The sequence below is a fragment of the Watersipora subatra genome, chromosome 3 (assembly GCF_963576615.1).
Source record: "Watersipora subatra chromosome 3, tzWatSuba1.1, whole genome shotgun sequence".
Taxonomy (NCBI): Eukaryota; Metazoa; Bryozoa; class Gymnolaemata; order Cheilostomatida; family Watersiporidae; genus Watersipora; species Watersipora subatra.
The window spans coordinates 57,441,269-57,468,119 of NC_088710.1; the positions used below are offsets into that span (position 1 = coordinate 57,441,269).

The window sequence follows — 26,851 nt, forward strand, 5'->3', positions numbered from 1 at the left end:
TATTTGGCATATCTTACTTTATTTATAACAAAACTGAGTAATAGTCAATATTGAACTCTCACCTGAAGCTACCATAAAATTTGAAAAACAGTGATTTTCAACAATAGATTAAAAAAGACTGCAACGAGATATCAACAGGTAATTATGTAAAATAGGGAGTCACGACAACCTATCAACCATTGAATAATTTCATTGCATAGAAAATAAATAGAATTATATGAGGATTTAGCAGCTTACACAAATATTCAAAAATCCAAAATTAGATTGAGCATCAACAGATGATTTTAAATGCTAAACCTACATAACAATAGCCTTGGCACTAGGCTATTTCCTCATACAAATAAACTAGAGATAGCAAGTTGCACCATTACTTGTGTAGTATATCATCTACATGCGTACTCAATATGGAATGTCGTTTAGAACACCTCCAGTCCAAAAACAACAACTGCAGAGCCCAAACGAAAACGTTGAGTTAGCTGGCAGTAGCAGCCAATCATGGCACTAACTACATTGTAAATGCTACATTTCTAAACCTTCATAAAATCTTGGCAACATTCTCGCAGTAGGTAGCCAGAAGCCAGTTAGACGATGGTTTGATGGTAGCCAGAAGCCAGTTAGACGATGGTTTGATGGCAGCCAGAAGCCAGTTAGACGATGGTTTGATGAAATAAATTAGAAACAAAAGTGATCTTGTAAAATATAAATAGGTAACATGTCAATGATGTCAATAGGAGACTCCTGTGCTCGCGAAGACTTGCTGTAAATATTTCATCTGAACAGGCAAGTTCCCTTTTACATCCAACTGCTTGCACTAAAGAAAAAAACATCCTTGAATATAGTATTTAGAACAGTGGTTCTTAGCTGATGCTTGATCGAACCCTAGGACTTCAGTGAGTCAGTCATTTAGGGGTTCGGTAGAGGTCTCTCAAAGGCAACAGCCGAAGATCCACTGATTTGCAAGGCCGTGTCTTTATAAAAATAAAAAAGATACAAAATAAAATAAATAAATAAAAAAGATAAATAAAAAAGATATGTAATTTATTGTGAGTTCATTCATTGTATTGATTTTATTCTTTGAACACAGTAATGTTAATGCACAATTCATTTTGTACACCAGTAAAACATACCTATGTCTTTAATGTGGAAAAATTCTATTTTATTTTTCAATAAAGAAAGGTTCAATGAAAGTGCATATAAAACTGGTGGAGTTCAGTACGTCCAACAAGGAACCACTGATCTAGAACGTTCCAGAATCTAACCATAGAGTACTCCACACAAACATAGAAAAGTGTTGCAATCAATAAAAAAATTAAAATGTCAGAAAAACTGATAACTTGTAGAGCAAAATTGATGTAAGATCTACTCGCGAGCGATGTTTCAGCAAAGGGGTTGCCACACAATTTAAAATGTTCAAAACATTGAGTTGATGTTTATCTAGGTTCTGTTCTCATTGGCCAGTTCAAACTGCAATTAATATAAACTTAAAAAAAATGAAAGTGATGTGCTTATGCAGTTAGCTATATATGACAAGGACAGATCGTACAGGTTTGTACTAGTTTCTGTCATAAAAACTTCTAGCAACAGAATAACCTTTTCATGTGACAGCAACAAAGACATCTCTTCACAAAGATTCCATTATGAGTTGTTATATATTGATGGACAATTAACCAATTAACAGTTAAAGATGTGATTGTGTCAAAAAGGTCGACCAAATGAAATTAAAACCAATAAAAGGTTAAAAAATCAGCTACAATTTGATGTCATTATTTTCTTTGTAAACTAACCCTGTCCAGAGATATAAGCGTTTGAATGAGATATTTTTTGAAACGCTCAGATTCAAGCGGGTGCTTTATTCGTGACGTATATAGTGAACGCGTATGACACGTGACACGTGAACGGAGGTGCTAGCTAGACTATGAGTGTGTTCAATGGTTAATGAAAATACACAGTTACTCACTCCGACTTATAATATATTAAGTTTAAATTAACTTTTCATTTTTACTAAATTTTTCAAAAAAATTTTGCACATCGTGTTGGAAATCAATTTCTATGTCAAGATCAATATTTGCTCCAAATTTATGCGGCTTGTTGAAAAAAAAAATTTGCGTGTATCACTGTAGAGTTAACCGATCCCTAAAAATAACCAATAATATAGAGAAAACAAAAATTAATGGATAACTATACACAGACAGTTAACCAATCACAAATGGGCAGTTAAACGCTAAGTTTTTTTTATGATAGGAAGCGATCTAACGCATATAAGGTAGTAAGGTAGTAAGGTCTAACCTCTACAATAAGAATATCTCATATCATTTCAAAAATTTTATAATGTCCTGCACCGTCTCACATTTTCTGAATAGCCAGCAATCTAGTAGGTGCCTCAACCTTGAGTCTTCAACTAGAAATGGTGCATACATTCAATACTTACTGTTCCATCTAGAAATGGTATATACATCCCATACTTACTGTTCCATCTAGAAATGGTATATACATTCAATACTTACTGTTCCATCTAGAAATGGTATATACATGCCATACTTACTGTTCCATCTAGAAATGGTATATACATCCCATACTTACTGTTCCATCTAGAAATGGTATATACATGCCATACTTACTGTTCCATCTAAAAATGGTATATACATGCCATACTTACTGTTCCATCTAAAAATGGTATATACATGCCATACTTACTGTTCCATCTAGAAATGGTATATACATGCCATACTTACTGTTCCATCTAGAAATGGTATATACATTCAATACTTACTGTTCCATCTAGAAATGGTATATACATGCCATACTTACTGTTCCATCTAGAAATGGTATATACATCCCATACTTACTGTTCCATCTAGAAATGGTATATACATGCCATACTTACTGTTCCATCTAAAAATGGTATATACATGCCATACTTACTGTTCCATCTAGAAATGGTATATACATGCCATACTTACTGTTCCATCTAGAAATGGTATATACATGCCATACTTACTGTTCCATCTAGAAATGGTATATACATCCCATACTTACTGTTCCATCTAGAAATGGTATATACATGTCATACTTACTGTTCCATCTAGAAATGGTATATACATGCCATACTTACTGTTCCATCTAGAAATGGTATATACATGCCATACTTACTGTTCCATCTAGAAATGGTATATACATGCCATACTTACTGTTCCATCTAGAAATGGTATATACATCCCATACTTACTGTTCCATCTAGAAATGGTATATACATGCCATACTTACTGTTCCATCTAGAAATGGTATATACATGCCATACTTACTGTTCCATCTAAAAATGGTATATACATGCCATACTTACTGTTCCATCTAGAAATGGTATATACATGCCATACTTACTGTTCCAGACATGTGAGTATTCATGAGGCTGAACTGTGACCTTTCATATAAACCAGCTAATTTTTTCCTAAAGGGGTATTTGAGGGGCAGAAGATGGCCCTCCGTAGTAAACATGTATGAGTTCTTTGTCTGATGTATAGGGTTATCAACATCAAACAGCTGTAAATGTAATAGACAATGATAAAGTCAGTCGTCTAAATACTTTGTGTATCCTAACATACATAATACATTATTAAACCTAACATACATATTATATTATTAACATAATGTATGTCTTATATTATTAATCCGATATGCATATTATATTATATTAACATATGTATTATATTATTATCCTAACAGACACTGTATTATTAGCCTAACATCCTTATTATATTATTTTAACATAATAATATACTATATTATCTATCTAACAGGCATAATATATTTTCTTACAATACGTATTACAGTATATTATTATCCTAGCATACATAGTCTATCACTTGTAAGCATGGAGGAAAAGTAGAAGCTCAAATATCTCAGGGCAATCTAGAATTATCTGCTCATGCATGTACTTCATTTGTAAGAAAGCTCTGTTCTAGCAGGTTGCTATTTTAATGGACAGTCTATAGATAAACTCCTATTATCATCATATCATATCACCACTATTATCATAGCAGCATGATATTTTTCTACATCGGTATTATCCAGTATGTTACATACTCTTCAACAGGCAAGTTGTAGCACTAGACACAGTTACACAGCTACTTCAGATTACAAGCCTACAACACTTATACACGTATAAAGAATGAGCTTGTTTCACAGCCGTGATAATCAGCATGACTGAGGCTTCTTACTATTTTCCACTCAATAATGATGAAATAGTAAGAGAATTGTGAAGTAATCACAGCTCAATAAGCAGCAGATACTCGGCGAAATTTTTGCACTGTCACAGACTGTAAACATCAATGTAGTATCAATAGTAAGACATATTACTATGGGTGAATGTGACAAGAACATACCAAAAATAAATATTTGCTAGTTTCGCTGAGAAAAAAGCTCTCCATCCTATCTTCTAGAGTTTTGGTATTCACATTATGTATTGTTGCATAGCCACACCTACAAAGGATACGGCGTCTAACAACTGACAAGCATACGATGTCTAGAATAACGACAACAAAGGTCAGCAACAAATAGATACAAAGGTCAGCAACAAATAGATACAAAGGTCAGCCAGAATAGAAACATCAAAAGAGTGTGTTAATAGAATGATCAAAGCATCATGTAAAAGTATATATAATGAATAATGACTGACGCTGTGATGAGTTGGCAGCGGATTTGATCACATTGGAATGTTAGGCATATGTGTCATGTTCAACAGCTACAATGAGGATCTAGCCAGAGTTGAATATTGTGAATGTAATGACCATAACTTAACTACCGTGAGCAAATAACGCTGACTTTGTACATTAAACCTGAGCTACAATTCAATTAAGATAAAGGAGCTTTATTGCAGACTATTGGAAGACTTAACAATTTGACCAACAAACAGCAGACTATTGGAAGACTTAACAACTTGACCAACAAACAAATGTAGAGACTAGAGCTGTTCGTCTACCATCTCACCAACTAACATTTGCCTGCATCATTTTGACAGAAGATAGAAATGACCAAGGGGAGTGTCACAAGCTGGTTACATATCACTCACACTAGTATTTACTACTTAGAATAGCACCGCAATCGTAAGAGCTATCAATCACACAACATACAGTCATACTTCAACCTCGAAATACGAGCAAAATCTTGAGCAGGTGTCCACCCGGAGATAGGAGACAACTTTGAAATACGAGCCGGTTCTCTATGTGACCAACAATTGGTCGAGTATGCGAGAGGCCGATTTTGAGAACAGCATCGCTCCGACTTTCTCATTAAATCAGTATGAAAAATGTTCAAAAAGGCCAGTTTGAAGTTGTAGTAAAAGTGAGACAACAATCGTCAAATCGGAAAATGATGATAAAAAAGTTAAAATGAGGATCAAGTTAGAGTCAAGTTTAATGAAAGATTAAAACTTAGCTTGCAGTGCGTGTTTTGTAAGCTAATTTTATTTGAGTTAAATTTATATTTTTTATGTTATGTTGCATAGCATGACAAAAGTCTAGTGTTTACCACGTTTGAGACTTCACAACAACGAAAGCATTGCTGTAAAGTATCTCTCACATCGCCGTTAGCCAATAAATCTGCCTCAAAGGTAAGAACTCCATACGATACTGCACATACATTGTAAAAATGTTTAATTTTATTGCAGATCATAACCACTAAATAGGTATTTGTTACTTTGTGAACGTAGGTAGTCAACTACAACAATTAAAAACACGTTTTTCCATCACAAAATTCTGTGTTAATTGGTTTTTCATAGTATACTAACAGATTAATTTATATTTATCTATTTCATGTAAGAAATATTGCTCGGAAATACGAGAAAAGTGACACACGAGCTTAGTCTCAAAACGCGCTAAACTCGTATGTCGAGGTATGACAGTACTTCCTTTATAGATGAAGGTATTTTGAAAGAAATTTAAAGAAAGGTTAATTTGACAGTGTAAACAATGTAACTCCAAGGCTAAAGGTGAAACAAGCTAACACTAAGGCTAAAGGTGAAACAAGCTAACACTAAGGCTAAAGGTGAAACAAGCTAACTCTAAGCTCTAAGGCTAAAGGTGAAACAAGCTAACTCTAAGCTCTAAGGCTAAAGGTGAAACAAGCTAACTCTAAGCTCTAAGGCTAAAGGTGAAACAAGCTAACTCTAAGGCTAAAGGTGAAACAAGCTAACTCTAAGGCTAAAGGTGAAACAAGCTAACTCTAAGGCTAAAGATGAAACAAGCTAACTCTAAGGCTAAAGGTGAAACAAGCTAACTAAGGCTAAAGATGAAACAAGCTAGCTCTAAGGCTAAAGGTGAAACAAGCTAACTCTAAAGCTAAAAATGAAACAAGCTAATTCTAAGGCTAAAGGTGAAACAAGCTACTCTAAGGCTAAAGGTGAAACAAGCTAACTCTAAGGCTAAAGGTGAAACAAGCTAACTCTAAGGCTAAAGGTGACTCAAGCTAATTCTAAGCTCTAAGGCTAAATGTAAAACAAGCTACAGTGCACCCTCGAGATACGATTACCCTGATATACGATTTTTTCACCTTACGAAGTCAAACATTGCGATATCTTCACCTCGCTATACGAATTTTATTTCACCATACGATTTTGAAAAAAGTTTCGCCCGAGTTAAAATTTGGCGGTCGGTGTGCTCATAACGCACGTCGAAATAAAAAAGACACCGAAATATAGTTTGCCGAAAACATTTTCAGAACGTTTAAAAGAGACACGATGATCGACTTCTCTCATGTCAGCATTCCGCATGGAAAATTTCGTGTAAAATACGCAAGCGAGGGCAAATATTCATTTGTAGCGTTATTATATATTTTACTATAAACTTTTAAGTCTGCATACGTATATAACTACAAGTATCTACATTTAATTCGTTAGCTATGGAATCTGAGACCGATACAAACGTTACAAAACGAAGGAAAAATGATTTCTATGTCAACAAAGTTGGATGTCGTAAATAAGAAAGCACCCGTATTATTAACATTGTCAAGGAATATGATCGCAACCAATCAGCATTTGCAATTATTATTAAAACAAGAACTCCATTAAAGCAAGCACAAGAAAGAGCTTCCGAACGAAGATTTGAAGGAGCTAGGTCATGTACGCGATCAGCATTCAAAAGGAGCAACCATTTAGTAAAGGCGAGGAAGTAGAAGATACAGAAAACCCCACATTGGCAGAAATATTTCAAGTGTTTAATTTGCTGATGTGGAATGGTACATTAAAACAATGCATGTATAATATATGTTATTTATCTCTTGTGTGGCATGTTTTTCATATTTTATTCATTTTATTTGTTTCCTTTTGATTTTGTTTCACTTTCTTGCAGGTGGGCTTGTTATCTCCTACGTGAATACAATTCATCGTATGTATGTAACTCATATAACTAACTACTCAAGATAGTGGACGCATTTACACTACTTTCTGAAACTTGTTAAAGCCCTTTCCTCTAGGGTATAAATACGTACAAACTTTTTACGTATGGTTACACTGATTCTTGTGCACATTCCATACAAGAAAAACTACTGTAGCACCTTCTCTGGATCCCTCTACAAGCTTTAGCTAGCAGTTTTCTGCATTGCACCAGCATTTTTTCTTTTAAACCAGAAAAACAATTGAACAGGACTAAACAACCTTCTTTAGCCTTTAAAAGTTCCATTTTATTACGTATTAAATTAATCTTCAAGTGTACAGCAACATAATTAGCATTGATACCCATTTGCCTCCTCTCTGCTTTATTCGCTACAATATACCAGCTAAAGTCACGTTACTCCAAAGGTATGTATGTCCTGCATAGTAAATAAATTTCCTTTTTCTTTTCGGTAGCCATTAAATGATCAGGTGTGTGAGATGCCGCTTTCGATAACTGCGTCGCTCGGCCTTATTGAATTCTGGTTGAAAAAGGTTTCAACCAGACACGCTAAATTTTATAATGAAAGTGAAGACAGAAACTTAGGAAGGATAAAATTTCGTGATAATAGTTGAAATTCATTAAAATATTTTAAAATACATACTAAGGCTTGGTTTTAAGGGTGAGTTTGGCAAGCTAAACTTATTTGAAGTGAATTCAACGTTTATGTTATGCGTACCTTTTGAAGGTAAGAACTTGTTACCGTACGATGTGCATTTGGTACACAGATTACAATTTTACAGTATTGCAGATTATAATCACTAGGTGCACTTAACACAATGCAGCTACTGCAGGTAACTATAGTTACTAAAGTTAACATACTATTTTGTTACTAATTTTCAATATGTACAGTATTTTTATAAAATTTTGGACGATTTTTACCTTGTTTCTTTTCATTGTATAATTACAATGGTTTCTATACCCCAACATACGATTTTTTCACCATACGATGCCAGCCTTGGAACGGATTAACATCGTATCTCGAGAGTGAACTGTAACTCTAAATTATGCTAAAGGTGCAACAAGCTAACTCTAAGGCTAAAGGTGAAACAAGCTAACTCTAAGGCTAAAGGTAAAACAAACTAAATATGAGGCTAAAGACGAAAGAAGCTAACTTTAAGGCTAAAGAAATGTCAAATATGACGTGTATCAGCACCTGACTTTCGTGTATTTCTCAATATCATGGAGAATCTCCCTGCCAACATGCAAGTAGAAGGGACTTCTGGTTGCTCGGTAGAGGAGGTATGTCGACTCAATCAGCTCAGGCCTAAGAGGATAGAATAGTACTTCCGCCTGCTTTGTATTCCAATTATACCTTTCTGGAAGTGAGCTGTGCTTCTTCCATAGCGCGTAATAGAGCAGGTGCGAACATACAGCCTCCTCCAAATCTCCATGAAGCACCTACATAGCGAATTACAGGAAACTCATCTGCTTATTGGATCAGTGCATAGAGTGGACCATAGTGTGCATAGAGTGGACCATAGTGTGCATAGAGTGGACCATAGAGTGCACAAATGATAGGATATAGCAAAAAATCATAAGCTATGAGACTTGCACGTGAGGAGTTGAAGTTAAAAATAACAGAAATCTAGAACAGAAAGCAAGAACACATAGGTACACGTAAGTGTACATGCGCACACGAGGAAACCTATACATATACAAGCATGCCTGTACATGCATAAGGGAGAGTGTACATGCATATACACACATACAAATGCAAAAGTGCACAGACAATCGCAGACATACACCCAAACACTCGCGCATGAGCACCGACGTATATGTACATGTATGTATATGCTTTTATGTATGTACACACTCCCATGTACACACCCCATGTATAAATTTCCTTTATATAAACAGTAGTGATTTTCCATCCATATGAACCCTGCTCACAGCCTGACAACTGAGCTTTGCACCTCAATCAACCAAGCTATTGAGCACCTGTAGACTCCATCAATGATTTCACGGTGTTTTTTTAGCAATTGTCTCATTTGGTGAAAAATGAAATTCAATTCAACTCGTGTACATATTTATACATACATACTGCCATGTATAAGCTCTCTCTCTCATAAGCAAGTACCTCAGACACACACAAGACTAAACAATGTATCAATAAGCGAGTCATGCACACTATACACGGAGATCTATCGATATTCTCTGGCGTGTAATAATTAAACTTCAAGCAATGATATCAGACAGTTTGCGTGAGCAGTTATCTAAACAGCACACGAAGTGTTCCAAAAAAGTAACTGTATCTATAGATATCACTTCCCAACTAGTATATCAACAAGACAGCAAACCACAATACAAAATATTACCTGGATACCAGGCCAGGCAGCTGCCAAGGAGTCTATCCAGTGATTTATGACGCTACCATCATTCATGTTAACGTTAGCGTAGATCGGATGGAAACCATTTCCAGAGTTGCATTTGTCTCTCCTGCATATAGTACAACCATGATGTTCAAAATTTCGTGGACAACTTGTACAAAAAGTTAATACCCATACTAGGTCCGCAGTGAATTCTTGTGGGCAACTGGTACAAAAAGCTAGTATCCACACAAGGAATTTTTGCACTTAGTCGTAACAAGTAAAAAAGAGCCATCACAGTACCTTCAATGAAAATTAACTGACAATTTTCTGTAATCATAATAAACTGCAACATAGTCAGTTAAGGAAATTTTCAATAATTTTAATGCGGTGTAACAATGACCATTCTAGACAGCCAGTAAAGGCTGGTAGACACTATATCTCAGTATGTCAGTTTTAATCACACAATACTTCGGTGATCGTCTATAATAACATTGTTCACACTATCTCAAACCCATTCGTATTTACATCGGTGAATAGTCTGCGCTTAGTGTTATCATTACACAATGTGGTCGCTGAAATGATGAAATACTAGTCCCACAGCAACTGTCATGAAGAAAAATATAAATTAGACAATCCGTGACAGTCAATCAACGTCGCTGAAGTCGTGCATATCGTACAGACTGTCGAGGAAGCGCAGCAAAATATCAGGAAAGTTTGACAGCTGCAAAGTTCCCTAACATACCCTAGGACACTTATGTATTTGCGGCATCTAACTTTCGCATTTTCGCGGCAACATCCTCTCGCGAAAACTTCATGAGCGAAACTAAACTATCATAACGAACGAGCGAAAACGCAAAATTAAATGGCTTTGTTCATTGATATTCACAATAAAATCGTCATATTAGAAATACAGGCAATTTTCGTGTGTGGTTGGCTCATTGGGCAATTTTGGCTAAACTCATTATAGCTAATACACCGACTGAGCAGCATGGCAAAACAAATTAAGATAATAAGTTTTTTTGGAAACGCTTAGACAAATGAAGAAGATGATGATATTAGTTTAGTCATTGAATTTGTAACTGATGAGGATGACAGTCTGGTAGGGAAAGTCATAAAATTGAATAATAAATATTGTGGTGATGAATTTTATTACCAACCAAAAGCAATAACAACCGGACACATGACCACCGCGGCACCGCGTGCTATAAATATTTGAATTCTAATATTGGTACCACATCAGTCACTGCGGCAAGGACCTTGACGTCATTGATAGTCCAGGAGACGAATGACAGCAAGCGATCAAGTTGCATTATTGATCTCGCATACACATTTTTACCTGCGGTTCACAAATACAAACTACCATACTTTTCGGACTATTAGCCGCTACTTTTTTTCTGATGATTTGAGCCATGCGGCTTATACTGTATAAGGGTGCGGCTAATCTGTGGCTTTTTCTTTCACCGCTAGGGCGCACTAACGGGAATCTCCAATTAGTGGCTTCTAGCGGTGAAAGAAAATACGAAACAATGCCTCAGGGTACTGTCCCGTTAGGCACTAAGTTAAAAAGCGTCGGATAATCCGAAACTGTGCCATTCTGCACTGTTCCGTTTTAAATGGCAAAGTTGCTGCCACGTTAAAAAGCAGTCCTTAGTTCTGCAGCCTATACTAAGGTGCGGCTTATTTATTGTTTTATTATCGTTTTTTTGACAATAAAGCAGATGCAGCTTATATAGAGGTTTATAGTCCGAAAAGTACGGTAGTCCCAAATTGAAAAATATTTCGTACCGGTGAACTGGACCTGAGGAATCTAATGATGTTTGTTCCACTGCATTTATTTTCACATCACTATATTTTCGCACTCATCAAAGCTGCGAAATTAAGTTGCATCGAAATTTTACTCTGTATGCTACTCACGAAACTAAATACTAGCGAATTATAAGTGTCCTAGGGTAACTGCGTTACCTCGGCTATGTCATCTGTGCACCTAGGCGACCAAACAATCACCGAGAGGATAACCTTGACATACGGCGATACAAAATGAACCAGCCTTAACTAGACTAGAAATACAGTGTATTTGTTTTTAGAGCCTCTGCACTTCCTTGTTGACTAGCAAAACCTTGTAACTTTATTGAAACTCAAGCTAACTAATAATAAACTTCAGTGGTCACATGTTTACATGACCTTTGAACCCAAACTTGTAAACATGCTTATACATATTCTATGTTTAAGCATCCTTATTATTAGCCACGCAACGGAATATCATTCAACTACAAAAAAGTCTAAATATACAAGTTTACTCAAGCTAAAATGAATGCAATGATTCGAGATGTAAAGTGCATACCCTTTACGCAGGAACTCTCTTATGCTTTTATATATCTCTGTGAACATGACAAACTGCTCACCATCGCCAAAGACTATGGCCGACTTAAGCAGGTACTCGTAGACAGAGTCGAGACCTGCACCCACTCCACTCATGCTGCCTGTCCATTGTCCAGTTTGGATGTTTATGACATTGCCTGATAATAATTGCATAATTTTAGAACAATTGACATACACTTGCAGCCACAAAACTCACATTCGTATATCAAGTATTTCAAAGTTTGACAAGTTTCTTTATAGAATGCAATAAACACGGCAAGGTTTAAACAATCAATCAGTGCATTTTGTTTGGGGCTTCTCCGTACGTATAAAAGTAAACTATGAGAGCCAGTGATAGTCCATTATGCGTCCTTCTAAAAAGAAGTAAATACACACAAGAAAGCTCATTGGTTCCAGCAAGCTTGGCGAGACACCCTGAAGGAAGCATTACCTAGCAGGCCAGTCTGGTTAGACCGGTGCTGCCAGAGCGAGTTGACAGCGCGCAGTGAAGATGAGTAGTATACTGGATCATTGAGCAGAGTGCTGAGAGTGCCAAACTCTAGGAGGAGGGTGGCAGCTCCAGCGGAACAAGTGTCGTTAATGCAGTGCCTACAGGATGCCTGTCTCGTGCCACTCAACAGATTCACCTGCCAACATGTAGTCTGTAGTGCAACTAAGAGCCATAGAGCTACTCAGAAGACATATTCAATAAAGGAACCACAAAGTCAACTGAACAAACATATCAGTATAAAACTTTTCTTGAAATAATACACTCTGACACCGAGACTCGGATATGTAGACAGAAAGGTCTAATAGATATAGAGTATACTGACAGAAAGGTCTAATAGACATATACAGGCAGACATATCTAATAGGCATATACTAATAAAGATGTCTAATTGATACATTGTCACAGAAAGGTTTAATACATGTAAACATTACAGTAGACCTAATTGAATATAGCCTGTGTCCTCAGACATCATAACTACTAATAACACAAAATGGAAGCTGACCATATTTATAACTACCAAACCAAATATGCACACGTACTCGTGGATAAGGAATGCCAGTCAGTGTATTATCGAATGCTGGCAGAAGACGAGATGCAAGATCATGAGCGAGGTAGAGGAGCTCATCATCGTAGAAATCTGGCGTGAGATCTCCAAATGGTTTGTCTTCATCGGTAATAAGCATATGAGCTGATAACAAGCCTCCTAGCACTCTAAAAACAGCAGTACATTTGTTGCTGTCAACTCTTTCTAAAAATTACTAATAAATACACCATGAAAAAAAGATGAAATTGTCAGTTTACTTGAAAGACAAAAAGAGATTAATTTAGAATACTCAATCGTTTAAATCTAGTAAATGAGTAAAAATTCAGATTGAGAGATTATATCCCAACCAGTAATAAAAGTTGTGAAATAACAAATTATTTTGCTGTACAAACCTTATAGTTGCCTCGAAAACTTGAACCTGGTGACCTGAATTAAAAGAGAGATTTTCCATGACAAGGGTGGCAGCTCGTTTAAACTCACTGTTGTTCCTAACCACCTATAAAACATTGTTATACACTCAGCAGAAAGTCACTGCCTCAACTCAAAGCATTTTCATTATGTTCTCATGCAGTTCCAGAACTTGCATACCGAGACTATTACTAAAATACCTACTGCCAGAGTGTCGAGCGAATCCACTAGGGTGAGCATGTAATCTCCCAGCACATCGTTTATGTTTATATTATCCCTGTGACATATGATAAGATACATATCACTCGACGGATCAGCTCAAAGGTGTGCATCACATTTTCATCACAATGGCATTAGTGATATTATAAATGTATAAAGAAATTCATTCAAAATTCAGAAAAGTGCATTTCCCTATAACAGCACTAAAAAGCGGTTATCACAAAGAAAGTTGAATTTAATTGCTTGCTCATGCTGGCATTGTCAATATGTTAATATACCAAAATAATATTGCATGCTTGCACGCAAGAACTGATCAAAGAATTAAAAACTGAATAAATAATTGCCAATCATCTTCTGTTCAAACAAGCATGGTGGTGTCAATAGTACTAACATAACATTAAAAAGACTGGCACATGAAAGACAACTATCATCTGAATGCTTTAAAACTAGCAAGAATCGGCAAAAACGAGCTTTAAAGTTGCCGTTATTTTAATTAAATCTTCCAAACTGCCCCTCGCTTTTTCTAACAATAAATAACTCTTGAGAATAGGAAGAGAGATTGGATAGATTCTAACCAAAAAAATGACTTATCAACAAGCAAAATAGCTAAAAGGATACTAAATAGCTACCGTATTATCCTAACATACCATGGTCACAGCAAGTGACTATGTTGTTATGAAGTAAGATAATCAACACCCAGTGTAGATATGCTAGACCAGTGAATGAACTAGCCAACAGGATTCCCGTGATACAATTGTTTGCTAGTAAACAAAGAGTGATAAAACATAAATTCATCAACGTTAAAATAAAATTCATAGTTTTAGCTACAGAAATAGGACGAAACCATGTAAGTTACAAAAAATGAATCTATCAGTGGACCGCGCCTGTTTCCGTTAATACTAACATTTGACTAGACGTACATATAGAGAGAAGCCTCAACAGCTTTATGCAGGTGTATCTAGCTTGCTGATACAACTGCATAAAGCTATTACCTTACAAATAGCCTTTATAAAGCTAAGAAAGCTTCGACAAAAGTTAGTGGATTAGAACGAAATGCTTTGAACAGACAGTTCAAACGGTAAGTCACGGTTAGTAGGATATAAGACGTAGAAACCGTAACTTACTCATCCGAATAATCGTGTCCTCTTCCGCTGCAATGTATGGGGTCTAGCTCATCTTGAGGGTAAGCGTGCTGCATGTAGTTATCATAGCCAAATTCAAACATTCTTTTAGCATCATTTTTGCTTTGAAATAGTTCTTTAGCGGTAAATGAAGAGAAAGTTGAATTGAGACAACTTGACAAAGGTTCAGTGGTAGTAATAAAACAGTTCATATAATTGGGTGCACTCAAACCTATGCATAGCCAAAAAAAGAACAAATACCCCAACTTCATTTCATCCTACCACGACTGACTTTCCGGAAACTGAAAAAGTTCATTTCTATCTTGGGATGGTAGCGGGGCGCCGCAACCATCCCAAGACGAATACTGATTCGCAAACTATTACAGACATGGTTAGCAGCATCTGGAACCACTTTTATTTAAGCTTTCGGCTAGTCGGATAAATAGGTAGTAAAACCACATATGATTTTGGTAGAACATAAGCTGAATTCTCGTATGCTCGTGATTCGCTTGAGCGGAAAATCTATCGGCGAATAGATAAATGTTTTTGTCATCTGGTTGAACTGAACTTTGCATATATTCCTAAATAAACGACTGCTGTTCACCAAACTGATATATAGTACACTCGTCTTATAACAAAGTTCTTTCGTAATTGCTCCTAGTTCAAATAAAATTTTTGCGGTTTTTATTAAAAGTATTTTGAGTCATTTGATAGGGCTGTTGACTCGCAGGCAGATATTGATATTGGTGAGGAAGGTGTTCTGGCCATCCTGAAATCTCTCAACCGCCGTAAAGGCTCAGGCCCGGATAATCTCAGTCCTGCACTACTTAATTTTTTAGCTACAGACATAGCTCCTACTTTGACACTAATTTTTAAACATTCCCTAAATACAGGGTGTGTTCCAAGAGACTGGAAATGTGCAAACATCGTACCTGTTTTCAAAAAAGGCGACAGAAAAGCACCGCTTAACTACAGACCAATTTCTCTGACTAGCGTCCCGTCGAAGTTAATTGAGCATATTATTGCTCACAGCATACGCAACTTTCTCGATCATAACAGCATCCTAAGTGAAACTCAACATGGTTTCCGCAAAAAACACAGCTGTGAATCACAGCTTATTCATACAATATCAGATTTAGCTTCTTATAACAATCACAATACTCAAGTAGACGTTTTAGTTCTAGATTTTAGTAAAGCCTTTGATACGGTCCCTCACAATAAATTATTGCATAAACTTATATACTATGGCCTAAATCCAAACATAGTGGCATGGATCCGAGACTGGCTCTCGGGTCGAACATTCAGGGTCATCGTTAATGGTTGTCTTTCTCAGCCGACCCAGGTGACCTCGGGTGTGCCTCAGGGTTCAGTGCTCGGACCACTACTTTTTCTCATCTACATCAATGACCTGCCAGATGCTTTAAACTGTCCATCAACATCTATACGCTTATTTGCCGATGATGCCATCCTTTACAGGCCTGTTAGTTGCGTGTCCGACAGCCAAGCATTGCAGGACCAGTTGAGCAGAGTTGCTGCGTGGGCCGGATCGTGGCAGCTAAAGTTTAATGTAGCTAAATGCACATCCACGTCAATGGAGCCGGTTAAATTTTTGCATACATACAGTTATGGAGGCACTCCGCTTATTTCATCCCATTCCTTTGTGTACCTGGGCATACAGGTTTCTAAATCACTCAATTTTAGTGATAATATAAATTTTATTATGCGTAAGGCTAATGCCACCCTTTACATGCTTATGCGAACTCTCAAAGGAACTTCCCATGCTGTTAAGAGAACGGCTTATTTTAGTGTATGTCGTCCTTTACTGGAGTATGCTTCAGAGGTGTGGAATCCACATTTTATGTACATCATTAGGGATTTAGAAGCCATAAACAGAAGAGCATTCAGATGGGCAAACGGTTTTAGAAAGTATGACAGTATTACATCTTCAATGGAAAACATGTCTTGGCACACTCTTGAAGAGAGAAGATGCACTAAGGATAAAAACACTTTACTGAAAATTTTAAATCAAGACCTTATGGTCGATTTTAAAAAGTTTACACTGTGCAACTCCGCCTATTTTACTCGTGGGTCTAATATTAGGCACACTATTAATACAGATGCCATGAAGTTCTCATTTTTTAACCGAGTCATGAAGTTTTGATATATATGGAACAAGCTCAATAGCAGATTTTATTTAACTCTCGATTTTACAAGAATATCTGATCTCTTTTATCGTTATAGTCGCATCTTATCTCTAAAGGCTTATCGGGCCACAGAGATATTTTATCGAGATAGATAGATAGATTTGACTTAATAAATACTCAGTTGATCAGCAAAACTTCAAAAATGATATTAATCGCGCACAACCTCCATCTACGTGATTTTTTTAACACGAATATATGTTTATCATTTATAACCAAAGCCATTGCTTTTTTCCTAATGTACTTACATGATTTTAAAATTCTTTACTAAAGGCCATGAGTACTTAGTTTTTAGCATTAGCATGATAGTAATATTTAAAAAATAGAGTCAAACAGGGCTGTGTTTTAGCTCCCACATTGTTTTCCATCTACTTGGCTGCTATGCTTCATGTAGCCTTTAAGAATGTACACCAGAATGCTTACATACAGACGAGACATAGCGTAGATCTTTTTAACGTCTTTCATTTCAAAGCCAGATGTTATGCCACCGAAACACCTGCTTTGAGAGATGTTATTTGTTGACGGCATTCGTGGCGCATTCTGCCTCTGACATGCGGCTGCTCGTGGACAACTTCGCCCAGGCTGCATCTCTTTCTAGCTTGAGAATTAATATCAAGAAGACAGAGTTTATGTACCAATCAATCAAACTCCTTTTTTGCCCTCCCGAAACCAAAGACATCTTCATCAATCAAAAACCACTGGTTAAAGCCACACACTTCACCTACTTTGGAAACACTTTGTCTAACACTTCTGAGATTGAAAAGGAGCTCCAAGCTAGGATTGGCTAAGCTGGTGCTGCCTTCGGCAAGCTTCAGTCGTGGGTGAAGTGTAAAATGTATCGAGCAGTGGTTCTGTCAACTTTGTTATATGACGCATAGACCTGAATGATTTATCAAGCTCAAGTAAAGAAACTACATGCTGTGATGATGATACACTTGGGACCTCATGAATATCAAGTGGCAGGACAAGATCATAAGTGTAGAAATCTTACAACGGGCAGGCCTATCATCGATGGTTGAAATACTTGTTGTAACAAGTCTAAGGTGGTTGGGCCATGTGCACAGAATGGAACAAGACCAGCTTCCATATCAATTATTATACTCACAACTATGTGATGGTAAGTGAAATCAAAGAAGACCTAGACTCTACTATAAATATGTAGCTAAGAGGAATTTAAAATGGAGACAGACCAACGCAAGCTCATAGCCGAATTGCTTGTAACCCAGTCGATTGAAGATCCGGTATTGTATGTAAGACACAACCATAGACAGTTTTAGTAGCCTCGACCTACGGCGAGAGAATATTTAAACAGACGAGGTGCTGCTGTAATGTGTGCTTCAGGAGGAATCATGTGTTATTCTCCATTCACACATACATCGGTGTTAAATTTGCTTTGTCATCTATATTATATAAATCTCAAAGTTTGTGTGTATGTGTTTCGGTTTGTCTAGCTAAAGCTAGGTATTAAAATTTAGGAATGAAATAGCCGTTTCATGCTGGATTTGATCTTGGAACTTCCCATTGGCGAGGCAAATATCTTACCAATTTAGCTACGCGAGATGCATTGCATTCCGAGGCGATATGAGCCATTATGTCAGTTAAAATAGGCATAGCATTCTGCTTTCCACAATTAAAGCTTGCTCTCGCGGCCGGCTCATATTGGTAAGTTTAGCAATACGGATAGTAGCGTACTCAATTTAAGCTTTGGCAATGTGCCAGGCTAATGGCAAGTGGCAAGCAACTACATTACCTGCAACTGTATTTTAGCTGTTTTTAAATACCCCTGCAACGTCGGGTGTTCGGCTAAGCTTATTCTATTTGTGGCAACTAACAAAATTCTGAAGCAATAATAACAGTGGCAAAGTGTTATAAGTAGCAAATGAATGTTACACCCTTACACGAGCAGTTGTTCATGTTTTTTCGCTCGTCTCCTACGTCGACGAGTTTCGGCATTCAAAAGAGCCATTGCATTCCTAAGGGAAGAGGCTCAACCGTTGGAAGTGAAAGAACTGTAGCAGTCAGTAGAGCCCCAGCAGACATAAGAGAAAGAGACCGAGACATTAGAACTGTTTTTTTATAGATGTATCTGTTAGCCTGGTTAGCATGTTTAGGTGCTCAGGTTCTGCACTTCATCTTGTGAAGGGTCAGTGTTTGAGTCAACTTGAGCACATCATGGAAATTTAATGGTTGAAATGATGATTAGTTCCTGTTATTTTAGTCGTGTCTGGTAGAGGTTGGCAGAGTACATGTACTATGTACTACATGTACTCTGTACATGTCTTTGTTTCTAATTTCCTTTGATTGTTTTTTTTGATCTGTCTGGTGATACTGTTTTTTTTTAATCGATTATTTTGAGTATACTTTGAGACTCTAGGCGTTTTGCTGAGTGCTCATATTGCGTGCATTTCTTGTGGTTTAGAATTTTCTCCCTTTTGATATCTGGTTTCACTGATAACTCCATGCAACACCGCAATCACCATTGGGCTTGCGAGTAAATAAGCTTTTAATAATGTTAAATTTTGACTTAATTCATTTTTTTTTGCAGAAACTTGAAAGTTTGATTTTCATTTTCATCAGTTCATTGTAATGTGTTCGTGTTTTTAGGACTGCGACTGAAATTTTTACTGCTAGTGACGATGGCAATTCAACTCATTTTTTGAAATGCAAATCAGCTGGATTTTTTGAAAAGCAATTAAAAGTTTGGTAAGTTCGCGTATTTAGAAAAATTGTTCAAAGTTTTTGAGGTGTTCTCAGCTGAACACATTTTTTTTGCTAGAAGAATTTGCAAAACTCAGTTCTTTGACCAAGGAATAGTTCTCTTTAAACTTCAGAACGTAATTTATAAACAGAGAACATAATATGAACTTGAATACGATAGAAGCTACATAATATTTTGAGTAGCCATATACTTTGTAAATAGAATGAAAGAACACAAAATATGTGCAAAAATGTAAAATTATTCCGATGTGCTCACACTAGAATCAAATTTTCAAGTATTGCCTAGTATATGGTGGGTTTTGCATGATTAACATGGCTTGAACATTCTGAGGACTATAAATTTATTTGAACGTATGGCCTGGTGGCTAAAACAACAGACCTGTAAGCCGTGAAACCATAGTTTGCATCCTAAAAATAAATGAAGAGAGCATTCCGGCATTAAAGTTTTTGAATACTTCATTGCATTGCTAACTATTTTGCCAACTCAATAAGTTATAAATTTATTGCCACAAAATGAGAATAAAAACATCTGCCTTTTTTGTTTGACCTAAATAGTAGAAATTTGGGTTCAATATTAATTATTTGACTACTTAGAAAGTGATAAACTTATATGAAAGTAGTAGATCATTTAGTACTAGAGGTGGAACGAGACAGGTTTTTTAAGCTCGAGACGAGACTCGAGACACTGTCTTGTAAAAATTCGAGACTCGAGACACGAGACAGTAAAATAATGAGCATTTGGTGATGATTTCACTACACAAGTACTAGCTACTTGGTATATATAAATTAATAAAACTCTTTTTAAATTGAATTTTCACCTGGTGTAAACGATGTAAATACAACATTTTAATAGTGATATGCATGTAGTTTTTGTAAACAAAAGTGACACAAACAGCTCTAAAATACCGAAGTTATATATTCTAAGAATTTTGAGCTTGATTGATCATAATTATTATAAACATATTGCTTTGTACATGTATATTTTTACCATCTATTGAATAGTTCTTACTTTTTAATGTAATGTGTAATGAAACCGATAGCCGTCGCTCTACAAAGAAATACCGCAACTAAAAGAACACACAATAACACTTTCATTCTTATCATTTCATTAATGTTAAGTTTTGTTTGTGTATTAGCTGTAGTATGTGAATTATATTTAAATTGTACTCATGAAATTATATTAATTACTGTATACAAGCACATGTATATTCTTATATTGAGCTAACAAAACGTCATTGTTAACCGAACATGGACTAGGGTCGACACGGCCTTTCGTTCGTTTCTCTGTGTCCGGGCAAGTTTTACCCGCGATTGGTAGTATATACGTAAAAGAGGCCCGAATTTTATGAAGGGCAGTTGGTGTTTAGACACGATACGATAAAATACAGACATTTTACCCGCAAAAGTCTAATTTATTAAATTGGATTATCCGAAGAGTAATTAGATACGACCCGGTATCTGTTTTAAGGACACAGAACCAAACTAAAAAATAACAGGGCCGTTGTCCGGACTACATGATTAGACTCAGTGGCCAACATAATCAGTAGCAACAGGTAGTAACGGACCGGGTATAACTTTAAAGGCAGTTGCCCGCAATCCATTACAATATATGGAGTTGTTGCTACCGCAAGAAGCCATGTTTTAACAACCGTGCGCAGGCGCTTTAGTTCTATTTCCTGTCTCGAGTTTGGCAATAGTTAAGTCGAGACGAGACCGATACGAGACGAGACAGTTCGATACTCGAGACGTCTCGTGTCTCGTTCCACCTCTACTTAGTACAATCCCAAATTGTTCAAAGCTTTGCAATATTTTTTTCATGATAAACATTGTTTCGTCTTCTTGAGCTTGTTTCATCATTTCATCTTAGTGTTACAGCTGTTTATGGTTTCCACCTTGGATACCAATTTTTCAAAGTGTTTCTTCCTATTTTGTTATTGTCTATGAACTATGTTTACCTTTTAAGTACATAATTATTAACTTCATTAGCCTTTAGTATATCTTGCAATACTAATGCAGCTTTTGTGATTACTCTAGAAAAGTCCTCAGCATTAAATAAAACTCATTCATTACTGTTTAAGATTTTTCTTATAGTAAATTTGTATCAGGAACCACAGCCAATACCTGAGCAATATAACTTAACACAGGCTCAGCATTGATAGCTTATGCTAATTCTAGATTTTAAGCCCACACATTTGCCTTAAATAAGCCAGTACTAAATTTACTTTAACCTTATTTTAGAATCTGAAGTCCCTCTCTTGTTCAGGCCATGGTGACCTCAATAAAAGTTTGGCATTATTTTTTTATAGATATTTCACTCAAGATGGTCTTACTTAGAAATACAGTTACGTCAATGAGTATTATCCGCCTCCTGTTTGTCATATGGTCAGAGTGATTTTTAGGGCTTTCCATCAGAGGCCTTTAAGCAACATGTAACGCATATTCCTCATATGTATTGTTTTAATAATTTCTAACGTACATTCACTAGACTGCTTACAGTGTTAATATGATATTGCTGCTTACTTTAGCTCTTTATCTAGCTCTAGTGTCTGTGCTTTTAGATTTAGTATTGTTTCATTCACATTCTATAAGTATTCTCAACGTCATATCTAAAGTTTTTTGTAACTAGACGACTTAGAGCATTTATTTTTAATTTGAAAAAAATGTTCTCCTTTGGAGTAGTTTTGAAAGTTTGTTTCTTTGCTGCATCAATTAGTACACCACACTATCAAAGTTTTCTGGGTATAGTAATGTATTTACTAGAACTGATAAAATCAATTGTTTACCAATAATACATACAATGGTGGAAATAGTGTAATTAGTTTATTCTAGTTTGCAAATTATTGGTTATAGCACTTGTAACTAAGTGCTTTTTATTTTAATTACTACTTATCAGACATTAGATGATGCTTGCAAAGTAAAATATGTGATAAAAATTAAATCGCTAATTGTTCAAGTCCAACACACAATAAATAAATGCAAAGGCAGAGCAATAGAAAAATAATATGAAACAACCTTTAGTATACAGTTCAGGATGCTTGTTTACTTGTCTAATGGCATTACTACTATATTTCTTATAATGCATACCTATATGACGGTGAATATGCTTTAACACAATCTTACAATATGAATGTATCTGGGTCAATCAAGATATTTCCAATGTTAGTAAAGGAATTTTTAAAATGATAGCCAGTATTTAGTAATTATTTGCTAGCCTAGAACAGTAAATAACAGCATGAGACACTTGAATATCATTAGCAAGTTAGTGCCATAACTCTGTCTATTATTGCTGTAGTCTGAGATCTAGTTGGAATGGATAAGTTGATCCAATATATTATCTGTGTTTATCCTTAGAACCTGTAAATACTGAGATGGTCTCGCTCACCTTCACAAATGCAACAAGTGTGCTCATAAGGTTTGATAGGATATAGAATACACTCGCCTTTACAAATGCAACAAGTTTGCTAATCATATGGTTAGACAGGATATAGAATACACTCATTTTTACAAATGCAACAAGTGTGCTCATCGTATGGCTAGATAGGATATAGAATATAAAAGGGAACTGTAACTCACTAGGACAATTCTAACTCAAGTCTCATAAAATTTTATCTTGAGATAATTCCTACGAAAAAACACGCTGCTATGTGGCATTCATTGTAGAAAGTACATCCACAATGAGTCAATCTGATGATTCCCAGGAGAGTTACTATGACTATGGCGAGTATGATACAGAAGATGGCATGGATGGTATCAGTGACAATGGAGATGACGTTATCGATGACCCTGAACGGTTTGAACACAAAGTCTGTAGCATCGCTGAAATAACGCAGCTAATAAATGAAGCAGTTGCTAGGATACAAACAAACTTACAGGTAATAATTGTTTTATATTTCATTTATTGTATAATGGTATTTTAAGGTTTTTGTGTATCAATAATATTTAAGTAGTAAAAATTTTCAGAACTGATGCACACTATGCCTTGATGGTGGGCGGCCTCGGCTTGTATGCATGGTTTATCATATGATAGACTTGCTCAGCACACATGCCGAAATACTTGATGTTATATGACATCAAAACGGCTCAGTGCCTTCTCTCACTGCTACTGCTTGCAGATCCAATCAGCCCTAGCTAAAATATTACTGCACCAGATGAACTATGCGATTGAGGATATTCAAACTAGGTAGGTGGCCTGCTCGCTATTTCATATTCGCTGTTTATTTCATGTTTATAATTTTGTTTGGTTATCACTGGTCGGTTTGCTGTAACCAGGTGAAGAGTGAAGCTTTTGCCAAGTTCAATATTTTCTTGAACTTGTTTAACTTGATTATTTAGATACAGACTGGAGCCTGAAAAGCTTCTTGTCGAGTCACGTATCAGATCTACTTATTCTCCTTTAGTAAGTAATTTTTTCTATTCTCTTTATCATCTCTCCTCTGTTTATACAAATTTTCGCTGATACATCTGTTTCTGTCTTTTTCGCTGATACATCTGTTTCTGTCTTTTTCGCAAGTCACTTGTTGCTGATCTTTTGCTCCTATTTGTCTTCTCCCATTTCCTTTTCTTTGTCTCTGCTACTAAAATGAAACTCACTTGAGAATACTAATACTCACATGCATGTTATAGTATTCCCTTGTGTTGTCGTTTCAGTTTATGCTTATCCTGAGTTTTATTCTTTTAATCCTTCAATTATAAATGTTTTGTGTGAACTTCAACATGTTCTCCATCTTTTTTAGCTTCGACTAAATGTATTTTAATGGTGACACTTTCCTTTAGCAATTTGGCTCGACTTTATTACCTTGGGAGTCTTTTATGGATTATCTTGGCAAATTTCTGAAAATCAACTTATAGGATATCTGATTTATATGAAGCTTATAATAGTCATTGTCAAATCACAAATGTGTTTTAGCCTTCATCAAGGGAAGACAATTGTGATGTGTGTTTATCTGAGCCGCGTAGCAGAAAGGCTGCTGGTTGTGGTCACTATTTCTGCCAGACTTGCTGGTCGAATTATATAGAGATTCAACTGGATGCAGGCCACTCTGCAGGTGATATCTACACGTTTATTAGCCAATACTTGTTCATTTTGTGAGCCTGCTGTAGTACTTAAACACAAGTTATAAACAAAATTGCCTAGCCTTAGTGTTTTATCTTCATTCGTATGAGGCATGGGTGTTTTAGACATGGAATGTATGGCTGTGGACTGCAGGGTGATTCTCAGTGAAGACATGGTGTTAGATCTGTTGTCTCGACTGGAACAACGAGAAAAATATTTAAGACTGTCCTTTGAAAGTCATGTAAATGTAAGTTGTCTTCTCCTTTCCTTATCGGCGCTAACTTTTCTGTTGTAACCAAGTTATGATTAAATACAATAAAGTAGCAAAAAGTTATTAAAAGCGCTATACAATCATACTTCGACTTACGAGCTTAAAGCGTTCCGAGACTGAGCTCGTATGTCAATTTACTCGCATGTTGGTGCAATTTATTTATATATAGAACAATTAAATATATATTAATTGGTTTCTATACTCTAAAAATGCAAATAAAACACTCAAAACAAGATATTGTACCAGAAAGAACATGTTGTTTATTGTCCTAACTTACCACATGCTTTAAAAAAGCAACAAATAAAAAAACAATGCAAGGAAATGTGATTAATTAAAATGTAAAATTAAATACATGCAGTAGCAGCTAACGCTAGCATTTGCCAGAGGGAGATATAAGTGTTATTCTTCATTACAACAGTTGAATTTGATAAATTTGGATTTTATCAAAGTCTTAGAATCAAACTTAAAAGCAAACCTAAAAGCAAACTTTCAGTTTTCGTAATTAAAATTTCTTCGGCGTTCATAGTTGGAAGTTTCTCGCTGGTTAGCTAATTTTTCCTTTGTTTCGCTTTCACGATTAGCCTACCGTTTTAAGATAAACCTATCTAAGGACGATTGCCTTTGTCGCCCTTTCAACGTGTTGCGATTGGGACAAACACTGGTGTCGTCACAAAGGGTTAATGCACGACCACTAGCTAACTTGTCCGAAAGTCTATTTTTATAATTTTTATAGATAGCACCGGCCTTTTCACATAGGCCTTTTCGCCTTTTAACCACCGGCCTTTTCGCCTTTATTGAAACATCGTTTCAGTTACGCTGTCACCGGCCAATTGTTTATCTTTTATCCAATGCCTGAGCAGTCTCTCCATCAGTGGTCGTGAAGATCGCTGCGTCGTTTAGAAACTATGGTTAGTCCTTTTGCAAACTAAATGCCCTGAATATAACCCTTCGGTTTGATAATTGTAGATGTATTTCTGTCATATTGCTGAGCTAGATCAATCACGCATACACATTTCGCATATTTTACAATAGTTTTCCGTTTAATATCAATTGTTATCATTTGCTTTTTCTTTCCATTATCTTTCATTTTACTGGCAAACTTTCGGTCCACGCACCGTACTTTTAATTCACATAATTCTGCACTGAAAATTGCGCACAGAAAACACGGTACAAAAGTATAACCTGAGTAGTTGAAAAATACAGAGTGATGCTGTTCTCATAAAACACCTCCGGCATACTTTGCAACTGACTCACGTGCTCGTATCTCAAACATTGCTCGTATGTTAGTGCTAAAACTTGCTTAAAAGCTGGCTCGTATCTCAAGTTTCTCGTACGTTAAAGCACTCGTAAGTTGAAGTATTACTGTATCTTACAGATGATTTTACTAACTTTTATTATGCTTTCTATACTGTTCATATCTTTCTGCAGAAGCACCCACAACTACGGTTCTGTCCAGGCCCAGGTTGTAAACTGATCATATATGCCAAGGAAAGGAAGGCTGGGAAGGCTACGTGTCCTAATTGTGATATTAGTTTCTGGTGGGTTGCCATGAATTCTCTGCTATAGCCTGTCTGCTGCATGCATTTACATGAGTTTCTACCTGCTAATGATTTTATTATAGCGTCGTAAAATGCTAACTATTAATGTTAGCAGTCTTTAATAGCCATTTTGATTGAGGAATAGCACACCTCTCAGAAATATTGTATATTTGGGT

General features: G+C 36.1%; 2 protein-coding genes across 3 annotated transcripts in view; one reads left to right on the plus strand and one right to left on the minus strand.

Annotated features, from left to right (window-relative positions):
* On the minus strand, nucleotides 1-15,184 carry LOC137391689 (ER degradation-enhancing alpha-mannosidase-like protein 1). Its single transcript, XM_068078215.1, has 11 exons — nucleotides 14,898-15,184; nucleotides 13,759-13,831; nucleotides 13,539-13,642; nucleotides 13,142-13,313; nucleotides 12,543-12,738; nucleotides 12,075-12,249; nucleotides 9,740-9,860; nucleotides 8,578-8,822; nucleotides 4,380-4,476; nucleotides 3,379-3,537; nucleotides 1-811 (listed from the first exon to the last, which is right to left on the minus strand). The coding sequence occupies exons 1-11, from the start codon at nucleotides 15,164-15,166 to the stop codon at nucleotides 725-727; spliced, it is 1,698 nt and encodes a 565-aa protein (XP_067934316.1). The 5' UTR covers nucleotides 15,167-15,184; the 3' UTR covers nucleotides 1-724.
* The window catches only part of LOC137391690 (potential E3 ubiquitin-protein ligase ariadne-2-like), a 22,187-nt gene continuing 10,193 nt past the window's right edge, over nucleotides 14,858-26,851 (plus strand). Inside the window, exons 1-7 of one of the 2 annotated variants that reach the window (XM_068078216.1) lie at nucleotides 14,858-14,956; nucleotides 23,474-23,685; nucleotides 23,926-23,993; nucleotides 24,146-24,209; nucleotides 24,720-24,858; nucleotides 24,992-25,113; nucleotides 26,566-26,675. In XM_068078216.1, coding sequence (XP_067934317.1) covers nucleotides 23,488-23,685; nucleotides 23,926-23,993; nucleotides 24,146-24,209; nucleotides 24,720-24,858; nucleotides 24,992-25,113; nucleotides 26,566-26,675 — 701 coding nt within the window. In that variant the 5' untranslated portion in view covers nucleotides 14,858-14,956; nucleotides 23,474-23,487. The remainder of the gene's footprint in view (nucleotides 14,957-23,473; nucleotides 23,686-23,925; nucleotides 23,994-24,145; nucleotides 24,210-24,719; nucleotides 24,859-24,991; nucleotides 25,114-26,565; nucleotides 26,676-26,851) is intronic. The other variant, XM_068078217.1, reaches the window with a different exon arrangement.

What these genes read in the sequence shown, in the direction of transcription:
- LOC137391689 (XM_068078215.1), bottom strand. Translation starts at nt 15,166, where the DNA reads ATGAAGTTGGGGTATTTGTTCTTTTTTTGGCTATGCATAGGTTTGAGT. An exon ending in GGACACGATTATTCGGATGA is followed by an intron (nt 13,832 to 14,897) that starts GTAAGTTACGGT and finishes CATATGTCACAG; the next exon opens with GGATAATATAAACATAAACG. An exon ending in GAGAAATACACGAAAGTCAG is followed by an intron (nt 4,477 to 8,577) that starts GTGCTGATACAC and finishes TATCCTTTGTAG; the next exon opens with GTGTGGCTATGCAACAATAC.